The following is a 21385-nucleotide window of genomic DNA, read 5'->3' as shown; positions in this document are numbered from 1 at the left end:
TTCTCTCTATCTCCATGTCTCTTACTCTGTCGATGTGTGTGCGTTTTTTTTTTTTCGGGGAAGGTGTATGTCAGCGTACGAGTCCATGTGTGTGTGTGTATGTAACTTTGTGTGTATGTGTGTGTGTGTGTGTGTATCTGTTTGTGTGTGTGTGTGTGTGTTTATACATGATGTGCGTGCGTCTTCCTCTCACCAAGTCGTGTGTATTAAATATTCGGTATAGTCTCCCCCCCCCTCCAGATCACACAGAAACAGCTGCTGTAATCACAAAATGATGGAAATTAATCACCACGTGTGACAGCTTCCACTATGACTACAACAATGCAACATCGACGTTCAGCAAACTTTACATCACCAAAAAAGGCAATAGTGCTTTTTAAAATTTGTTTCTAAAGAGAAAAAAGACCAACTTACGCCCGTGGCGTAACGGCTAGACGTTTCGCCGTCGCACGCAAAAGACTGGAGTTCGACTTCTCCTGTGGGGAGATCTTTTATCGATTAGCTCGGTCATTCTTACGATGCGTTGTATCCCTATCAGTTTGGGTTGTCCCCAAAATATCTAAAATAGAGTGCAGAATTTACATGCACTCAGCTGGAGTCGTTTCACTGTTTCTGTCAGTACGTCATCAATTTAACATCAGAAACGAGAAATTCTATACAAAGGAACAAACAATATTGATCACCACATTGTATTGTTATTTGAGGCCAACGTGGGCTAAAGCATTCAGCGGTACCTAAAATATTAATTCAGGCTAGCAAGCAGCGGTCTTTCAACAAAACGCCAAAAATGAAGACACCTATTCAAGTGTCACCAAACCGGCCAATGTTTTAAAGTCGAACGCAATGGATAATGAAGTGTAGTCCGGTATGTAAAGCTTGCTTGAAAACAAATAAATAGTTAAACCTTGATGGAAGTGAACTCATCTGGTATTATGAAAAAGAAGAAGACGTTGTCAAACATGGTGGGCTTGTATGTTCAAGTTCCGACTTCGGTTTATGAAAAGCCTTACTTAGGAGCCTTACTTAGTGCGCAGAATGCTATCCCTTTATAATGAATTAATGTGCTAATAAGGTTAATGGAAACAAAAGATTTCCTTGTGTGAGAACACCTTGCTTCGTCTAATCTCTCTGTCTCCCTCCTTCTCTGTGTATCTGTGCGCCTGCGTGTGTGTATTTGTGTGTGTGCGTGTGTGTGTGTAAGGAAAGGGGGATGGGGAGGGTATATATTGAGAGGTTGGGATGACGGCAAAAGAAAGTTGGACAAGTCGTTTCCATGTGGTAGGAGCTGCTCTCCCCGTCTTACCCCAAGCATTTCGAAGAACTGAGATACCCCCCCCCCCCCACGCCCCGTCCGTCACCCTCCCCGCACCCCAAGGTCTGAGAGTCACCGATCTAGACTAAACAAAAACATACTCTCCAAAGAGACTACAGTGGAATCATTGCACTTTCTTGGTTCCTGTCCAATCTTGTAATTGGCTTTTCTTTGTTATTCTGTTTGGTTCCTGTTATGACTGTTGGCACAGGCTCTGTGCGAGGACACCCACCCCTTTGCTCTCTCTCTCTCTCTCTCTCTCTCTCTCTCTCTCTCTCTCTCTCTCTCTCTGTCTCTCTCTTACACACACACACACACACACACACACACACACACTCACACAGACGCAAAAACACATATACACACATGCACACACGTGCGCGTGCATGCACGTCAGACCTTTAAAGAAGTAAGAGTGAGCTCTAAGTTGTAATACAGAAACAAAACTCATGAAAACCAAGGCTTGTCATAAAATTACACTTTCAAGTGACTTCTGTTGAGTAGCGGGAATGCGCTTTGCCGTTGTTCCTAGAAAATCTGAGTTTGATTCCAACTCGACTGGTCTTTTTTGGGACGGTACATCCCATTCAGTTCTGGTTGACTCTAACAAACAGGGTTGAAAATCGTTTTGTAAATACATGTAGTTTGAATTGTATTGATGGGGAGCAAAACACTTAAATGAATAAAAACAACAGTCAAAAACACCGTTTGACAAAATCAACACGACTTTTGCTTATGGGTATGTGTACTCTTATTGTGTGCATCGCATCTAATTACTAATAACAACTAGATCTACGAAATAAATAGATACGTATAAACATGAATCTTCTGAAAGGCCTTTAAAAAAGAGTGTAACACAACTCACCGTTTCATTAGAGCGAAGTTAGCATTTCTTTTTAATAATTGCTCTCCAACGATATTTTATTTTTGCGAAGAAGAAAATTATAGAGAAAAGTAATTATGCCTTTGTACTTTGGGAGAGCTTCCGTCGTTGTTCCACATTCTGTGGAATAAGTACAGATTACACTGTCTGTTGGACGGCTTAAGAAACGTCCCAGGGAGAAAGAGAGAGAGAGAGAGAGAGAGAGAGATAGAGAGAGAGAGAGACCGATAGACAGAAAGACAGACAGAGAGAAGAAAACAAGGTGTGCTAAAAACATCCCCACAAAAACCTAAGATAAAACAAGGGGCTGAAGAGAATACGTTTTTTGTGTCTATTCCAAGGCAAACATTTATAACAACAGCTAATTCTTTCCGTTCACTTCATTGTTCAGTTGAACCATGTCATTTTTGCACACAATACAAGAGATGTTGCTTTATGCTTTGTGTAAAATAGAATACAATGGCAAGATTATCGTATAACTTTAGAGGATGTACAAAGAAACACAAGCCATTAATTTTGTTTCCCTACGCAACCAATGTACTTTGTTACGAAACGTTTCGCACAAGTTCCTCTCAATGTTTGCATTTTGATCACCCTTCCTGCTTCACCGAAAAAACAGAGGACATTTCTTTTTTGAGATTATCTTTCCTCGACAAAGTACGGATGTGGCAAAAGGAATGAGATATTCACAGAGAAATATTTTGAAGGTAAAGCTTGGACTCTTCAAGGCAGGTGAAGGATATTATCACGGAGCAGCTTGTGCGTGAAAGCGCAATAACATTCCTTGTTTTTTTCAGAATACTTAAATAATATTAGAAGAACTCTGTGTCAACTACCCTAGAACGAAAGAGAGACAAAGACAACCGAAGAATATCCAGATTGATGTATTGCGTGCGAGTGTATACACACACACACACACACACACACACACACACACACACACACACACACACACACACACACACACACACACACACACACGCTCCTTCACTATCTCCTTCAAACAGAGTCTCTCTCTCTTTAGCGCTCTCTCTTTCTCTCTCTTTCTTTCTCTCTCTCTCTTTCTCTCCCCACCCCCACACATCTTTATTACAATCTCTCTCATACAAACAAACACATGTGTACGTATACGTGTATATAAAAATACACACACAGTCACATACATACACACACAAACACACACACAAACACACACACGTGCACATACAAACACACATGTATACATGCACAACGTACACATAAACACAGAGACAGAGAGAGAGACAGAGAGAGAGACAGAGAGAGAGAGATATAGAGAGAGAGAGACTGGGAGAGAGACAGAGAGCATAAGGGAGAGAGCACAAGAGAGACAGAGACATAGAGAAAGAGAGAGAGAGGGAGGGGGAGAGAGGAAGTGTATGTGTGTCTGGATGTGTATGGTCGTGAGTGTTGGTGTGTATTAACAATTTGTTAGTAATCTTTGAGAGACTAGATATCTAGATCTAATAATATTGTGAGGAAACGTGTTCGGAATGTCGACGACATTAATTTATCATACACAAAATAATGGCTCATTAAGAAATGTGAGGCATCGTGGTGGAATCAGGCTCTCGTCAAAATAATCAAAGTGAAGAAACTTGCATTTTTCTGCAGGTTTGTGAATTTTTATCAAATTTTTGTTTTTTGGCACAACACCTTTCACGCCCATTAAAGGACTCATGTATGTGTGGATTTTTCTGAAAAGCTTTGATTAAAGGCATAAAAATGTAAATCATCAGTTACCACGGACTCTTAAGTTAAGGAAATAACTAATCTTTGGCGGCCATTTTCTCACTAATTCTACCTCTGAAAACAGGTGACCCCACCTCCTTCTTTTGCAAATATCTCGACTTGTATTGAAGATAAATGGATATTTTTTTAATCCAAATAAAGACAAGTAAACAAGCTTTAAGATGATACCAATAACTTTACATGCCCAAAAATTGACGAGAGCCTGATTCTATCACGCTGCCTCACAAATGTGTGAAAACACTCTCCTTTTTACTCCACTTTTTTTATTTGAAATGTGTCGGAATAAAAGTTATGCCTTTTTTCTTTTGAGCTACGAAGATCGCAACAAGAAGGCTGAAGAGATTATGGCTACATTTTTTAAAGGCCGAAGAGTTAGTTCCAGGAAATGGAATTATGGGAAAGTAACATCAGTTTAATGGAAGTATTTTCTCGACCTCTGCATTTTCCCTAAGTGCAGGAGCTCTAGCCAGCCGAAACAAGGGAGACCACTTACTTCCTGACTTCCGGTCAAGACGAGATGACATGTGATTGGACGTCAATCTTGGCGTTGAGATCATTAACTATCTTGTAATCTTGAATACGAATCTTTTCTTCCGCCTCTCGCAATTAGGTCACGATGTTACAATTTGAGGAGCTCCGAGTGAAGCCTCGAACACTTTGGGGTATTCTTTGTCAGTGTCAGGGCAATTTTTGACCTCAGGATAGTTGTCAGGGATGAATGTGAGGGAAAATGGTGTGTGCAATTTTTAAAAAAAAATGTTTTGAGTGAGTGAGTGTGTGTGTGGGGGGGATTGGGGGGGGGGAGAGGGGGGGGGGGGGCTACTACAATGTTAAACTTTTTCCAGTTGTTAAAAAATTAGTAACCGATATGTTTTTTTCCGCCCGCTGAGCAACTTTTAATTGCTTGGGGTTTTTTTTCATATCGACAGTGTTTGTGTACATTTCTGTAGGGATCTTTACACACAAAAAAACGTTATCTAAAAGCAAATGGAATGCTAGATTGCAGTCAGCTTTGGAACTCACTAAATTTTGGCAGTCACTTTCTCACTACTTTTACCTCTGACGCGAATTGAACCCCATCTATTTCTTTCGCAAATAGTTGGACTTCTATTCAAGAAAGATGAGTATTGAATAAAAATCAAAAGCAAGAATAATTTCCTAGTTTTACGATTATACTAATGACTAAATTGGCAAAAATAAGGTGATGACTACCTTATCCCACCATGTCGAGACACATTTCTAAAAGAGGTTAACACAAAATAGTAGAACAAAGAGCGAGTTTGTATGGTGGCACCTTGCAACTGTGTGCATGATAATTGGATGAAGCCTGTCACTTTCTTGTCGTTTTCGGGATTGTTGTTTTTATTTTTGTCGTCCAGTTAATCCTGTACGCTTCTTTTTTTTCTTTTAATAACAATTTTTTAGCCTACATCGCTTTATATATTTATATATTAAATAAAATTCTTGCACGTCAATGTCCGAGTTCATTATTTCTACTACTTTTAATGACAGAATCCTAGTATTTGTTTTATACCAATCACAAGAACCCCCCCCCCCCCCCGTAAACATGACTCTTGATTGCTCCCTGCCTACTTTTTTCTCTACATTTTTCCGTGCTAGAACAGTAGTTAGCTGAACTGGTATCATGCTGGGCGACGGAATAGATGGCTCTGGATTGAATTTATCCTCAAAGGAGCGTCCTGAAGTTCGGTTGTTTTGGGGAATATTTAAGGGTCTCCGCCCGTTAAGCGCGGTCATATCGGAGGTGGAGGTTTAATTAAAATGTTGTGCCTTTTAAATAACATACCGTGTTAAAAGGGACGTAACATCTATACAATTGTGCAATTTTCCCAATCATTATATTGTCCATCGATATGGTGTACGAGCGCACTTTCGTGTTTGAGATCAAAGAAGGGTTTTCATGATATTTATCTTTATGAATTCCTGGAACATTAAATCATCCCTCCTCTGTCTAGAGACCTTATTGTGCTGTGGACCCGAGAGAGATAAATAATGCCCTAAGTTGCTTTGAACGAGCATTATTTTAACGAACCAAATTGATGAACAATAAATAGCCACCATTATTTGCGTTATCGCTTTCATGTATTATCGAGCACCATTCCCAAACATGATTTACAGCGGAAATGATCGTAGCCTCTCGACCTTAATGAAAAGGGCAAGCTTAGTTGTGTGTATTGTGTATGTTGTTTTTTATGGGGGGGGGGGGGGGGGCTGTGGGTGGAGGGTGTTGTGTATGTAAGTCCAGGGTTACGTGGAAATATCGGGGTCATTTAGTTCTTTGGAAAAAATCCCAACAAAGGAACCAATGGAGAACAGTGATCGAAGATCTGGTGCTAGTTTATGATGGCACGAATCCAATGTCCTGATTTTTGTCTCTCAAGTCATCGTTAAATTAAGTAAAAACACAAGCGTTCACTAAGGTAGGCGTAATTATAGATTTGAACCCCCACAATCACTCAGAGCATGGGCTGAGCCCTGGAATGCTTCTGGCACTTCTGTAAGGGTGTCAAAGACCGACAGTATGATAATTCCCGGGAAGCTGAGAATGTTTCGGAGTGTTCTATGGTCTGCTGGGGTAATAATATAGTGTAAAGCGCATAGAGCCTGCTGCTGAGCGGGGATATGCGCTATACAAATGCTATCTATTGTTATTATTAATTCAGATAATTCTGTCCGTATTTGCGTGCACTGTCTCGTTCTTTTCAATATCTTTTACAAGCTGTGTGCAGTCGATATTGCGATGAACTTCATTGACTAATAACAAAATCCTATTGTGAGAGTTGTATGAGATCTCCGTTGTAAAGCAAAGAACGTAATTTGCAAGAATAATTATGGCAACCTTTTAATATTTTTCTGGGTTGCCTGATGGGCAATGACGGTTTAAATATCCAACAACAGACTGTGGAATTTAAGTAGCTCTAGGAGTTTTTACGGATCTCAATCCATTGTTGTTTGCTCAGTAGGGGATCAGCGTGGAATGCAACTTACAGAATAGAAACGGTACACGTTTAAAAAGAAACACAATTAGGTGTTTTACGCCCCGATCAACCTAATTTAGATCATTTAGGAGGCGGGCTGAGTAGGATACCGAGATACTCAATAAAAATACTCCCCACCCGGGAATCGAGCTCCGGCTTGTGTGCGACAGCAAAGCGTGACTCTGTCCGCTGCTCCACAGGCGCCAGTGAAACGGGGAAAAACTCACACTGTACCGAGCAAACAGACAGACAAAATTACACATCTCGTCGGCAAGATGTTAAAATGTACCTATTTAACAATTGTAGCTAACTTATGATGTACCTTTTTACGCTGTTTTTTTTTTTTCAACATTTATAATCTGAACTTCAACAACATTTTAATATTTCTGGAGCACATTCAAGCAATACCATAGATTAAGAAACTGCAATTTAAACAACAAATTATTGTATATGGGGGTGGGGGGGGGGGTGTGGAGGGTGGGTGGGGGGGGGGCGGTTGTGACATTTTAACAGTTTTCAAACGTCATAGTTTAACTCCTTGCGGACGTACATTCTGGTCTTTGAACGCTCGGAGCCACGATGTTCTGGACCTCTATAAGATACATAACTTCGTTTTTCTTACGACCTTTTCAAGTTTGTTTTCTTTATCTTACGCTTAGAACGGCAGATAGCAATAATGTCTATTATAAAATATGCAAATTTGTGTTTCTGGTCTATGTTTGATGGTTCGAAATATTCTGCAACTTTGGCTTGTCTATTGTTGTCGGCTATTTATGTCTGCTTCGTCCTTAAAGAGTTAAGAAACTGACATTTTAAAAATAATAAAGAAGACATTTAGGTTTGGAACATCTTAACAGCTGTCCAATATTATAGTTTAAAATTATGCAATTTTTTTTTCTAAATCAAAATTTTAGTGTTATGTCATTTTAAAAGCTGTCCAACAATCTGATTCCTTATTTCGTCCCCAGCTCTCCCCCAGGAGATGTCAACCATCTGGGAGGCGTACCCGTTCATCTTCGGCACCGGCTTCTGTATCATAAAGTCCTTCGTGTCCGAGATGACCGCCTACGCCTCCGTGCTGACCATCACAGCTTTCACCATTGACCGCTACGTCGCCATCTGCCACCCCCTCAGATCCCAGGCCCTGAGCAGCCTCTCTCGAGCGGTCAAGATCATTATTTTAATCTGGGTCATCGCCTGTGTGTGCGCGTTACCCTACCCCATCCACACCCGGATGTTCCACGAGGTCTTTGACCCCTGCACTGGGGAACCGCTTCCGGATTCGTACCTCTGTAATATACCGGCACAGTGGAGACACCGGATGAAGTATATGTTCCAGTTCTCTACTTTCGCTTTCTTTGTGGTGCCTCTATTCATCATCACGATTATGTACATCTTTATAGGGCTGGCCCTTATGAAGACGGATCAGTTTGCTAGTGGCAAGAAAAACAAACAGGCGGCAATAGCGGCGGCAAAGGCTAAAAAAGCTGTGCTCAAGATGTTGGGTGAGTCGCAGGAGTATAATTATATGGTGATAATAATAATAATGATAAAGATAATATTAATAATAATAATAATAATAATAAATAATAATAATAATAATAATAATAATAATAATAATAATAGTAATAATAATAGTAATAAAATGCAATAAAAATAATAACCAAACATTAGCAATGAATTTTTGTTTAGTGATGATGATGATGATAATAATAATAATAATAATAGTAATAATAATAATAACAATAATAATAATGATAAAAATAGTAATTATAATAGAGATCACTCACATATAATGTAATTGCACCCACTCCCTGATGGCCCCTGGCTCTTTACAATACAATACGATTTCTACAGCTTGCACAATGGTACGTTTCATGCATTTTAGCCCATCCAGTGTATAACAATTCCTAATCGTAAAAATGATGTTATGGCAAAAGAACACATATTATACAAAATGGCAAGCAATGTGGTTGCTGATCTCACTTTGTCTTAGACGAACCGCCACCCTCCCTCCCACGCTAACCCTCAGCTTCAACGCTAATAAATAAACAAAGAAACACGCACATACACACACATAGCCTTTGATTTATACATAGAAACATGCGGGTGCGCGCGCACACACACACACACACACACACACACACACACACACACACACACACACACACACACACACACACACACATGCACACACACACACATACATTTTCCAATGTGTGTTTGACATCCCCATCGACACAATTTAGATCATTTAGAAGGTGAACTTCGACCTTTTCTACCAGGGTCAACTTGAGATAACAGGGATGGATACAACGTTCCGCAGAAAGACCGAGATACTCGATAAAAACATTTCCTACACGGGAATCGAACACGGGTCTTCTGTGTGCGATGGAACAGTGGTTGAAAATTACATTACAGACCTTGGAGCATAATATAGCTCTGTAATAAAAATTAAAAGAAATATGAAAAGAGAAAATGTCACAAGAAATGTGAAAGGAGAAAAAAATTGGAAAGGAGAAAACAAAAACAAAGAATGAACAACTCAGAACCGCCCACAAGCGGATACAGCTCTTAGATGAGATCGTTCAACTTTAAATACAATGCTCCGTATGAACCCTTTAAGCCATCGAAGCCGCCCTTTCTAGTAACTCGACAACACTTGAAGACGACCTTTGGGACATATAAAAAACAAACAAAAGCATCACTTCTTTATCCATGTAGACTTCTGTCTTATTTGTCTGAATAAAAAAGATAGTAAGCAACAAAATTAATATAGTTTTAAATAATGCACTGTGTGTCTCATTTGTGCAGGATCTCTAGAAATGTGCCAAAGCATTCCCTTTGGACGGATTGCTGGTCGGAGTCAGACATAGTATATGTCCGCTACTTTTTTTAACGAGCTAACCCATCCGCTTATGTGTAGATGTTTGCACTTGTTTGAACTTAGCTCTGTGGTAAGAAATGAGAAGACATATGAACGGGGAAAAACAGAGCAAAGAATACACAGCAGAGAACCACTCTTTCACAGGCGGAAGTAGATTTCAGATGAATACTTGCAACTTTAAATTATGCCAGGCTCCGTATAGTTCCTTTTTGAATCCTTAAGTCCTCCACTGTTGGGTAGACGCTTGTGCTTGCTGCTGTCTTTTAAACTGTTTTGTAGGGTAAGTTTTGGAAGATTTGTTTTTATTCTAAAAATAAAGTATCATAGCCTTTCATTATACTCTCTTGGGCAAGCATTTCATTTTGTCTGTACAAACGTTGGAAAACGCCATCTTAGCAATAAATGGTTAACCCCAACAACAAAGACATAGCGCCCCCCCCCCTCCTTCCCCTAAGACACATCTATAGCAAGAGAGGAATTCAACTATGGTAAAATATCTAAAAATGTATATATATGATATATGTGGTACGAGGCGGTGGAATCAGGCACTCGTCAATTTTTGGCATGTGGAGTTATTGGTATCACTTGAAAGCTTATTCATTTGCCCTGCTTTCAATGAAAAAAAGAAATACCCATCTATCTTGAATAGAAAATGATTTTTGCGATTGCGGCAGATGATGTCGCCCGGTTTCAGTGGTGAAATTAGCAGGAAAATGTCCGCCAAAGTTTGGTAACTTCAACATTTAAAGAGTCCTTGAAAAATACAATAATTTTGTGCCTTTAAAAAACATTTTTCTGTAAAATTCACACGGCAATGTTTCTTTTTTTTTTGGACAAAGGAGGGGTTGAGCCAAAAAACAAAAATTCGATTAAAATTGCCAAACTGGCGAAAAAGTGCCTGTTTCTCAGATTGTATTATATTGACGAGCGCATGATATCACCATAATGTCTCACAATGTATAATATTATTATAGTTTCAAGACTATCAAGACTATGCTTTTTGTTCGAGCTATTTGAGCTTTTTAATTTATATACGCCCACTAGAAATCAATGAAGGCCGCCGAGGTCTTAATTAAGGCTACTCCTAAGGGGGGGATACTATATGTTCTTGTGCACAGTAGAATTGTAAATGGGCTGATTTATCAACGTCATACTCCTACTGTGCCGGAACAACAAGGGGGAACTGCTGCTTTTCTCCTCTTCCTTACTATCTTCTTTTCCCCCTCCACTTCTTTTGTATGTTTGTCACTCTCCTGTGAACTACTATTTTCGGGGTGCGTTGATAGTGGAATCAGACTTAGAGCTGTTGAGGCTAGAGATGTGAGTAGAGTAAACCTGATTCCCCGTTTGGACTTCTCTGTTGACATCCACCCCTTGGCGCTCATATGACCTCATGCAGTTGCAAGCGCCGTAAAACATTACTAAAACTAAACATTGCAAACATCACTTTTGTTGGATATTGCTTCACATTGTAAATACACATATTTACATTAAGTGCTCTCAACAAAATGTCTCTAATAACCTTAGCAGTTTTACTGTACTGTAAGTCTTCTTTTCACAAGAGGCTGAAATTCTGTTAAGGCTGTATTATTGTGGCCTAGAAGTTTGCACAGCCCAGATAGAAACCATGCACGGCTGCAGTGACACTAGTAAGACACTTAGGATTATTGTTACGTATGGTGAAACAGGCACTGCTTAAAAAATGTCTATTCCTTACACACCTGGTATTTCCTTACGTTTTCAGGATAGAATTGCTGAGAGACCTGCTGCCGACGAACCGACAGATAGATAGATAGATAGATAGATAGATAGATAGATAGATAGATAGATAGATAGATCTCTGTGCTTTTGATATCGATCTTATATGAGACAGGCGGATACAATACTTTGGACATTTAGATAAAAACTAGCTTGCTTCTACGGCTCCAGGTGCATTGTTTTCTAAGCTTTGGAAAAACAGTGTGCGAGAAATCCATTCAAAAGCTCGGGGCACAAATACGCAAATGTCACTTTAATTTAAGCTTGAGAATTTCTTTTTTAACAACCGGTTTTCAGAATCCTCTCAGACAATAGCTAAAAAACAATTCACTACGAATTGATTCACATTCTGAAAACGCGTCCTCGTCATTCCATGCTCAATAATCTCTATTGAGGTCGATGAAGGCACGGACGAAGCCATTTTCGTTTTGTGTCACAAATAGCTCTTTTCTTTTATAATATGCGTCATCCCTAGAATGGTATCCCAACGTCTTGACACCGATGCATCTCTTGGTGTTATTGAGGATGGTTTTGTTTCCGTATCAATAACAGAAAATTGACCCATCTGTTAATCAACAAAATCTGAAAATAGCTTTATTTCGCAGGCAATGCTTCATGTCAATGTTCCAAAGTTAATTTCAATGCCAGGTTGCTAGCTTGTTTGTAGCAGCCACCCCACCCCACAATATGACTTAAGAATATTCTAGAAAGATTTTAACAATGGAATACACACTTCAAGAATACTGCTTGGGTGTTAAAAATGTCATATTTCCATGTATATGTAGTAGGGAAATTGGGAATTTAAATTGATTTTCAGACTGCCAAGTGTGCAACTGCGTCACGGAGGAAAAGAACTGAAGCTACATTCCCTCCTGGTCGAGATGTAAATCAACACGTCTAGACGAATTTATCTCACTTTCAATAAGCCAATATAAATCAGATTGCTTATAGCTACTTCAGAGTATATTTAACGTATGCCATCATACTACCGATTAAGAAGCTTAAGAGGCAATCCCTCTTGATTAGACTCATTGCCGTCAAGATATCCATCTACACTGCTTCTGTGGCGTGCAATATGTTGGAAAATCCTGCAATAACATAATTCTAGTCGACTAACTGGAAACGTCTCTGCGGAAGTGGTTTTGCTTCTTCTCGAGATTGAAGAGCTAGACGCTGGAAATGACACAGAACAAAGCGGGGGAAAAACAAAAAAAAAAAAAAAGGGGGGGGGGGGACCAAAAGGAACAACGATTTTAAACAAGGATACTCGTGTGACGGCGGAGAGTCTAACCGCAAGGCTACACCACAGGTGCCGGTTCAAATGTTTGACTTGAAGCTAATCGGTATAGCGCTGCGTCTTTAAAATATTATTATATTTGATTTTGGAGATGTGGTGCTTGGTTCAACACTATGATAACTGACCTTCTGGAAAAAACAGGGGGGGGGGGGAGTTGGATGGGTAGAGAGGTGTTGTCTTAAAGTGAACAGAAATTGGGCTGAAGGCTACTTTTTTGTTTTGTCCCGTCGGTGGCCTAGTGGTTAGGCTCTCGGACTCGCAACCGTAAGGTCGTGGGTTCGAATCCCGTCAGGGGCCCGACGTTGTATCCTTGGGAAAGGCACTTTACACGAATTTTCCTCACTTCACCCAGGTGGGAATGGGTACCCGGCTATAGACAGCGAAAGATCTTGTCAGTTTGTTAGTGTTTGAGCGCTTAATCGGCTGCTCGCACTGTATGCTTCCCAGGAAGCTGAGAATGTTTCGGAGTGTTCTATGGTCTGCTGGGGTAATAATATAGTGTAAAGCGCATAGAGCCTGCTGTTGAGCGGGGATATGCGCTGTACAAATGCTATCTATTATTATTATTATTATTTTCTAGCTTCGCGTAGTGATACAATAATTGCGGCTGTTGGGTGTAATTTTCTTGAAACTCAAGTGCGTTGGATTCTACTATCAAATCAGAATTCTCGTCTCTTAAGTAACTTTAGTGCTAAAAGAAGTGTTACACCTTACCAAAATAATATTTCGACATTAAACTTCAGGGGATAAGATGAAATAAAATATACATAGTTTGGTAAGATGGTTTACGGTGCTCGCAACTACATAAGGATATATGAGCGCGCTAAGATAAGATAAGATCAGATCAGATCAGATACATTCCCCCTCTCTTCCACCACACACACCACACACTTACATACACAAATGCATTCACACTCTCACTAACAGTTATCGGATGGACCTACAAAGCTACCTGTTTTTTCGTTCCAGGACAGTTTGTGGTCTGCAGCGACCCCTTAGAATATGTATGCCTAGGTCCCTTTACCAGTTTCATAGTTGTTGTGTTTTTCTAAGACTGAAGAACTGTGGTCAAAATAGCTAAAATAAAATGACTTTGTCATTATAATATTATACTTCCAGAAAGTTCTCCATATATATATTCCATATACCATTCAACAAAGAATTTACTCTCTCAAGAACACAAGCCTTTTTACGTTGTAATGGATGATCCCCCAAAAGGAGTGAATAATCAGCAGATTTCATGATGACGATGATAATATCTATTTGCGTGTTTACATGGTTGTTGGTTGAGATGTTGTCTAAAACTGTCTTCAGAACACAACCCAAGGGCGCCCCTGTTTTTGTTTAAATAATGTCTATCCCGGTTTTTATTTAGATTTAGTTTCATAATACTGTGACCTTGCAGTGGAAAAGTCGAATTATCCACACAGTGATAGGTACATCAGCTTTCAGTTTTAACATTTTTTATCGACAGCTAGGGGCTGAGTCGTGCTAAAGTCCGATGAAAAATCAACCAACGAAGCTCAAGTAACTATGTACCAGGTGTTACAAGGTATTGTTATGGTATCAAGAAAAAACCAGCCTAGCACATAACTTGACCATTAATTCAGTTTTACGTGATTCAATGGAGTCTTTTTACATTCAAAGTAGCCCCTGTTACTCATTCCACGATATTGTATGTTTTGTTTAATCACCAGTGGCTGTGGTGATCGCTTTCTTCCTGTGCTGGGCTCCCTTCCATACACAGCGTCTGATGACCATCTACGTCCCCGCGGACGCCTGGACGGACAACCTGTTACAGCTACAGACCTATATCTTTTATATCTCAGGTAATTTGAACCAAGTAGATGGTTGGTGGGAGCTGTGGTGGTGTGAATTGCACCTTCTCTCCTTTCAGACATTGCTCATTTGTATCTGTCTTCTTCCTTTTCTTTGTAAGTTACACTCTTGTAGCACCTCTTATCTTCGGATTTTTGAAGCCTTAAATGTGTTGCAAGTGCTGCAAAATTTTGAACAAAACTTTTTTGAAAAGCTAATTTCAACCAGTAGAACCGGAGCGCACGCTTGCACTATCTTATTTTCTAATGAAGACAGTTTGCAACCCATTGGAGAAAATTTAGATCATTTAGGAGGAATGCTTCGACCCTGCCTTTCAGAGCAAACCCGGTCTTAGAGAGATACACCGTCCAAGCAGAACTAGAGAGTCTTCTTAAGGGGGGGGGGGGGGGGGCTACACCCCCAAAATCAAAATTCGGCTCAAAATCATGGAATTTGAGTTGTAGCCATTTTTAGCTTCCTCAGCCTCTCCTACAACTATTTCATGGCATAGGAACCCCCAAAAATCGTATTTTTTCCCATACCGGGCATGTTTGTAACCGCCATTTCCTCTTAAAGTTAGTATTTTATTTTTCTTTATCGGCCGTTTTCTCAAAATGCTACTTTTGTTTATACTTTTTTGAATAACTCCACCATTTTTCATCCAATGTTCATGAAATTTTCACAGAATGAAGAGAAGAGGTAATGCTAAAATTTTTCTGTTGAATTTTTTATATATGGAATAAATTTTTGTTGGTGGTGTCTGGAGTGTGAATTTTCACGGATTTTTCGCAAACTTGAATGCTACCTCAGAAAAAAAATTAATTAAAAATTGTGTAATTCGTTTAGCAAAAAAACAACAGACAAATGTTTAGATCTAATGTTTGTGAACACGCATGCAAAAAAACAATCAATTTCCATGAGTGATAAGTGCGGTATTCATTACGTAAGACGTGTCAATAAAATCCAATATGGCGGCGTATCCATGGAAACGAAACTTTTTTCTCAAATTTGATTGCGGATTTCAAGACTCCTTACTATGCTTGTTATATGTGTGAAATGTGGTAAAATTCGGTCCAGTAATAAGCGAGATAGCCTCCAGGTGTAGCCCCCCCCCCCTTAATTACTACACCACAGTTACCGATTAATTCATCGTGAAATGATGTAAATGTAGCTGACGTCCATAGGATATTCAAACACATGTCCTGTAGAACATAAGGGGTCAGGGCTCCAAAAGTTTTGGAGGGATACACGAAATGAAAGAAAAATCCGGGTGTCAAAATTACCCAAATTGGGACTCACCGTGCAAATTAATTTGGAAAATATTATATCGCTCACCAAGTTTCAGAGAATCTTGTTCAGAAAGATTAATTTTCAAGGAGACTTGTTTACGGCGGAAACACCTAACAAGTATTATTTTGTTGATACATTTACCTGACATGGTGTGGCTTGTGACATTTGAATTGCCACGATCACATTTGAAAACAATTTTGCCCGCTCCAGCTAAGCTCTTTTGATGTACCCGGACCAAAACACGTGTGTTATGATTGAAAATGAGGAGTCCAGTGTGTGAGTCTTGGAATTGACTTCTAGCTAAGATAAACGTGATGGTACGTGTAATGCTCTAAAACAATGACAATTTAAACAACAAATACGTTGTTGCATAAAAAATGATTTGTTAATAACACCATGTTTTGTCAATAGTCTGTCGACATTGTTTATATGCCGAGTAATTATTGATCTGCACAATCTCACCCTCCACATCAAGTCTATAAATTTGCTTTAAAATCGATCCCATTAATGTTTCGGCTGTGTCTAAATGACTAGACTTTTTTTTGCTTCAAGCCCTTTGGGATAGATATACGTTGAAATCTGTTTTCTTTTTCTTAGAAAGTAGAATGCCTTGTTCTTGATCATCGTTAACATTGTTGACGATATCTCATAAGTAAGACTGTATAATATATATTAATGTTATGCTCCAGACGCCGATGAAACTGCTTTCGTAGTAATATTAGTATGCGAGAAATAAGTGTATGATATTTGATTTTATAAGTCCTTAATTTTGTATATCTGTCTCTGAGTTATACAGATTTCTATTTGTTTAAAATAAAGACTTTTCATTAGAACTTCAAAGGTATTTCGGAGGTAAACGAAACTTGTAATGCCTATCCCAGAAAACATATTGAGTATGGGAAATATGTATTGCCCAAGACCTACATTTTTTGGGAGTTTTAGTATCATTTTTGTTCCTTTATCTGCAAGTTGGCTAATCTCGGCTTCTATAGTGAAATGGGTATAATATGCCTTGCTCTCCTCATCACAAAAAAACACGAGTTCGATTTCCGCACAAGGAAGATCATGAGACACTTTTGAACTCTTTTGTTTCAATTTTCTTTTTTTCTGCTAGGAGTGCTTTACTTCTTCAGCTCCACCGTGAATCCGATCCTTTACAACGTCATGTCAAAGCGATACCGCAAGGCATTCAGGCGGACGCTGTATCGGTGCATCAACGGGAAGAGTTATGAGTACAGGTCAACACTTTTCTATATATAACTAAAGATCATGTTTATGTCTGTTTGGTTTTTCCTCTCTGTCTCTGTCTGTCTGTCTGTCTCTGTCTCTGTCTCTGTCTCTGTCTCTGTCTCTGTCTCTGTCTCTGTCTCTGTCTCTGTCTCTCTCTCTCTCTCTCTCTCTCTTTTGTTTCAATTTTCTTTTTTTCTGCTAGGAGTGCTTTACTTCTTCAACTCCACCGTGAATCCGATCCTTTACAACGTCATGTCAAAGCGATACCGCAAGGCATTCAGGCGGACGCTGTATCGGTGCATCAACGGGAAGAGTTATGAGTCTCTGTCTCTCTCTCTCTCTCTCTCTCTCTCTCTCTCTCTCTCTCTCTCCCTCTCTCTCTCTCTTTCTCACTCTCTCTCTCTCTCTCTCTCTCTCTCTCTCTCTCTCTCTCTCTTTCTCTATCTCTCCAAATGTCGTATCTCTCTTGTTTTTGTTGCTGTTGTTGTTGTTGTTGTTGTTGTTGCTATTGTTCTTCTTCTTCTTCTTCTTCTTCTTCTTCTTCTTCTTCTTCTTCTTCTTCTTCTTCTTCTTCTTCTTCTTCTTCTTCTTCTTCTTCTTCTTCTTCTTCTTCTTCTTCTTCTTCTTCTTCTTCTTCTTCTTCTTCTTCTTCTTCTTCTTCTTCTTCTCTCTCTCTCTCTCTCTCTCTCTCGTCGTCTCTCTTTCTCTCTCTTTCTCTCTCTGGCCCATCTCTATGTTTTGATACGCCCCCCCCCCCCCATTTCCCACAAGCCCAACTCACTACTGTATACGGTCAGAGAGTTAAAACAAATTTTAAATATAATGTTAAAGTAAAACGAACTATGGCGTCACATATCCCATAATCTAGTAAGACAAATGAAATTTGTACTTATTACTGGCGAAATATATTGTTTTGTTTTCATATTTAACAGCAATGATTGACTATTGTGAGTACACAATACGATTTTCGCGCTTTGGACAGATGCAAGAAAAGACAAGGCTTCCCATCCCATAAAAACCCCCCAACTAAAACGACAAGCAAATCTTAACCAAATATAAACAAAATCCCATATTAAAGGATGCTACAACAGTACAATTTTAAACTTTGATGTGTTTTGTCCTCATTTGTGTATTAACACCCCGTTAACCTCAATTTTCAAGCCATAATAAAACAAAAAAAGTAATCTCTTTCGTTCTTTAATACATCCCCAGTGAGACGAGCATATTCCGATCCACACCACACAGCACTTCTGTAACGGTTTACACCAACCACAGGCTTCTAGTCAAGGACAGAACTGTATCTCGGAGTCCCGATCCTGATGTCAACAGTTCAACAACTGTCTGATAAATGCAGTGGACACTCATGACAAGAGACTACATTACCCTGTTGAATCTGCAACTGTGAGCAGTTTCTGATGGTGACGTGACGTCACTATTTTGAATGATGTCGTTTGTATTTCCGGAAATGACGAACGTCGTCGTACTGATTGCTGAGCTGCAGGACCGTACCTTGCCACATGCGCTTGTCTCAACTGTCGTGTGTTCAGTAAGAATTCCTGAAAAATCGAAGAAAAGAAAGGAAAGTGGAAGTGATCTCACAACTGCGCGTGCTGAGAAGCTGATAGATGTGGAACTAAATAAATGCTCAATTACATTATACGTACTTGTTTCGAAAGCCAAGAGATTCCCCAGGAGGTGCAGAGAAAAGAAGGCCGAATACCTTTGTGATTCGAACTTCAAACATTTGTTTAGCTGATAGCGTTTGCCACGTACCAGACTGGGCAGAGGACAATTTGATCGCAATAGTATTTTGGCAAAGCCAAGGTCTAATGGCTGGAACTGGAACAGGACTTTCAGCCCAGCCTGAGCGAAGACCCATTGAACAGTACTTCAGTACCACTTTTTCAGTACTAAAAATAAGTACTCTCTGTGCTTTAATTCATCTGTCGTTGGACAGACTAAACATTGTTGTCAATTGACAAGGCAGAATGCACTTTTTAGACATTCATTAAACTTACCACTTCAAAGAGTAAATGATATTGGGAGGGGCAAATTTCGGAGATTGCATCCACCCCATATTATCAATTAACCTTTTTGGGTGTTTTTTTACTGTTTCGCAATGGCACACATTGTTAGATCGTTCAGATAGATCTAAAAAAAAAAACCCCAGATAAAGATGAATAAGCTCTGTGTCTGTCTCTCCCAAAATAAATGCGGTAGAGAAATGGAAGAAGAGACATTAATAATATTTGATAAATATGAGCCCAAAATGTGATGCTGACATTTGTCTTGTCAGATTTAGTGGGATAAATCTAAGATCAAGAACTCAAATCTCATTTACTCACTGCTTCCTAAGTTTTAAAGCAGTAAGACATACTATTATTGCCATACCTATATGCGTGTTCACCAGGCTTTTGATTAATCCATACTCACAATACAATCTCAGGATACAAGGAAAATGACCTTGCTCTCCTTTCGTAAAAAGCACGAATTTAGTCCGGACAAAGTGTAAGTTCATGAACATACTTGGCGCTACAAAGAAAAAAAAACCTCTTCTGCTAACGGCATAAAAGAGTGGATGATGGATCCTGGAACACCTGTCCTTGTGCACTGCTTTAGCGAGCCTTGAAATACTCTCCAAAAGGACGCCATACTCATTAGCATGTTGGAGGATTGGTTCCAAAATTCTAGAGACTTTGCTGAATAGTTCTTAGTTTTAAAGGCTTAACTTTGAAGTTCCACTTCTAAATTTTTATAACACCCTTAATCATAGATGATGTGCAATCCTTTTCGTTCCATACCAAGAGGTGAGCTAAAAGCTAACTCCCAAAACAGATCTTCACTTTGATTTTGCCGAATAATAGTGCTAAAATGCCTTTCAACATAATTTCTAGTACTGTAATTTGATGCATAATGATCAACGTTTTGTTTTTGTTCTGTTTCTTAGACACGTAGTCTGGTGCTTGAATGCCAATTGCTTGATAATGTTTTCTATACATTATAATAATATGTTTACATGGTTAAGGTGTATCCCATTTGACATGAGAAGGATCTCTCTCCTACGAATAAATACTTACGCTCCTCTACGCTTCTCACGTAGTTATCACAATATGAATGGCATCGTAGTGAAATCAGGCGCTTGTCAGATTAATGAAATCGAAGAAAAAGATTTTTTTTCCCGCCCGTTTCACACTTGTCGATTTTTTTTTAATTTTCGGATTTATACATTTTTCGCCCTAAAAATTCATGTGTGATTTTTACTCCAATAAAAAAAGGAATTAAAGGCTTTTAAAAAAATGTAAATTTCCATTTTCCAAGGACTCTCAAGCTTTGGAAGTCACCAAACGTTGGCGGACATTTTCTTGCTAATGTTACCTCTGACACCAGCCAACCCTCATACCCTTCAATCGCAAATATCCTTTCTTCTACTTCAGATAGGTGGATATTTTTTTCACCAAAAGCAAGATAAAAGAACAGGCTTTAAGATACGATCAAGAGTGGGTGGTTGGTGGGTGCTCTGGTGTGGTTTGCTTCTTCTTTCTTATGAAACATCTATCATCCTTATCTCCCTTTCTTCTTTTTTATGTTTGTTACTCTCTTGTAACACCACTAATCTTCTGGCGCTCATATGACCTTATGCAGTTGCGAGTGCCGTAAAACCTCTACTAAAACTAAAACTAAAACTAAAACTAAGATACGATCAATAAACTTCACATGCCCAAAAATTAATTGACAAGTGCCTGATTCCATGTCGTTACACTTATTGCATAAGAGCTCGCACACTCTTGGACAGTTTCTGTGTAAAACTTTAAGGTTTTCCAGCTTGTCTCTTAGGATTCGTACTCGTGACTTTACTATGAATAATTAAAATTATGTTAGCCAAATCAATGTGTCCAGTACATGGTCGTGCGTGCGTGTGTGTATGTGTGTTTGTATATGTGTGTGCGTGTGTGTGCCTGTGTGTGTGTGTGTGTGTGTGTGTGTGTGTGTGTGTGTGTGTGTCTGTGTGTGTGCGTGCGTGCGAGCGTGCATGTGTGTTTATGTATGTATGTGGGGAAAGGGCGGAGGGAAGTTAAGCCTGAAAAAGAACAACTCAATAATAGTTCGAGTTTTTACTTACGCTATCATAAACAACTTTTCA

At 39.3% G+C, this 21385-nt stretch overlaps 1 protein-coding gene across 1 annotated transcript in view; it reads left to right on the top strand.

Moving 5' to 3' along the window:
* The window catches only part of LOC101851958 (pyrokinin-1 receptor), a gene marked incomplete in the record, with an annotated part of 298445 nt that extends 278040 nt beyond the window's left edge, over positions 1-20405 (top strand). Inside the window, 4 exon segments of the mRNA XM_013084134.2 lie at positions 7933-8469; positions 14604-14735; positions 17129-17252; positions 18457-20405. Of these exon segments, the coding sequence (XP_012939588.1) occupies positions 7933-8469; positions 14604-14735; positions 17129-17252; positions 18457-18589 (926 nt within the window).
* Positions 20406-21385: the final 980 nt, after the last annotated feature.

Source organism: Aplysia californica, unplaced genomic scaffold, assembly GCF_000002075.1.
Source record: "Aplysia californica isolate F4 #8 unplaced genomic scaffold, AplCal3.0 scaffold00274, whole genome shotgun sequence".
Lineage (NCBI taxonomy): Eukaryota > Metazoa > Mollusca > Gastropoda > Aplysiida > Aplysiidae > Aplysia > Aplysia californica.
This window is presented reverse-complemented; position numbering and strand designations above follow the sequence as displayed.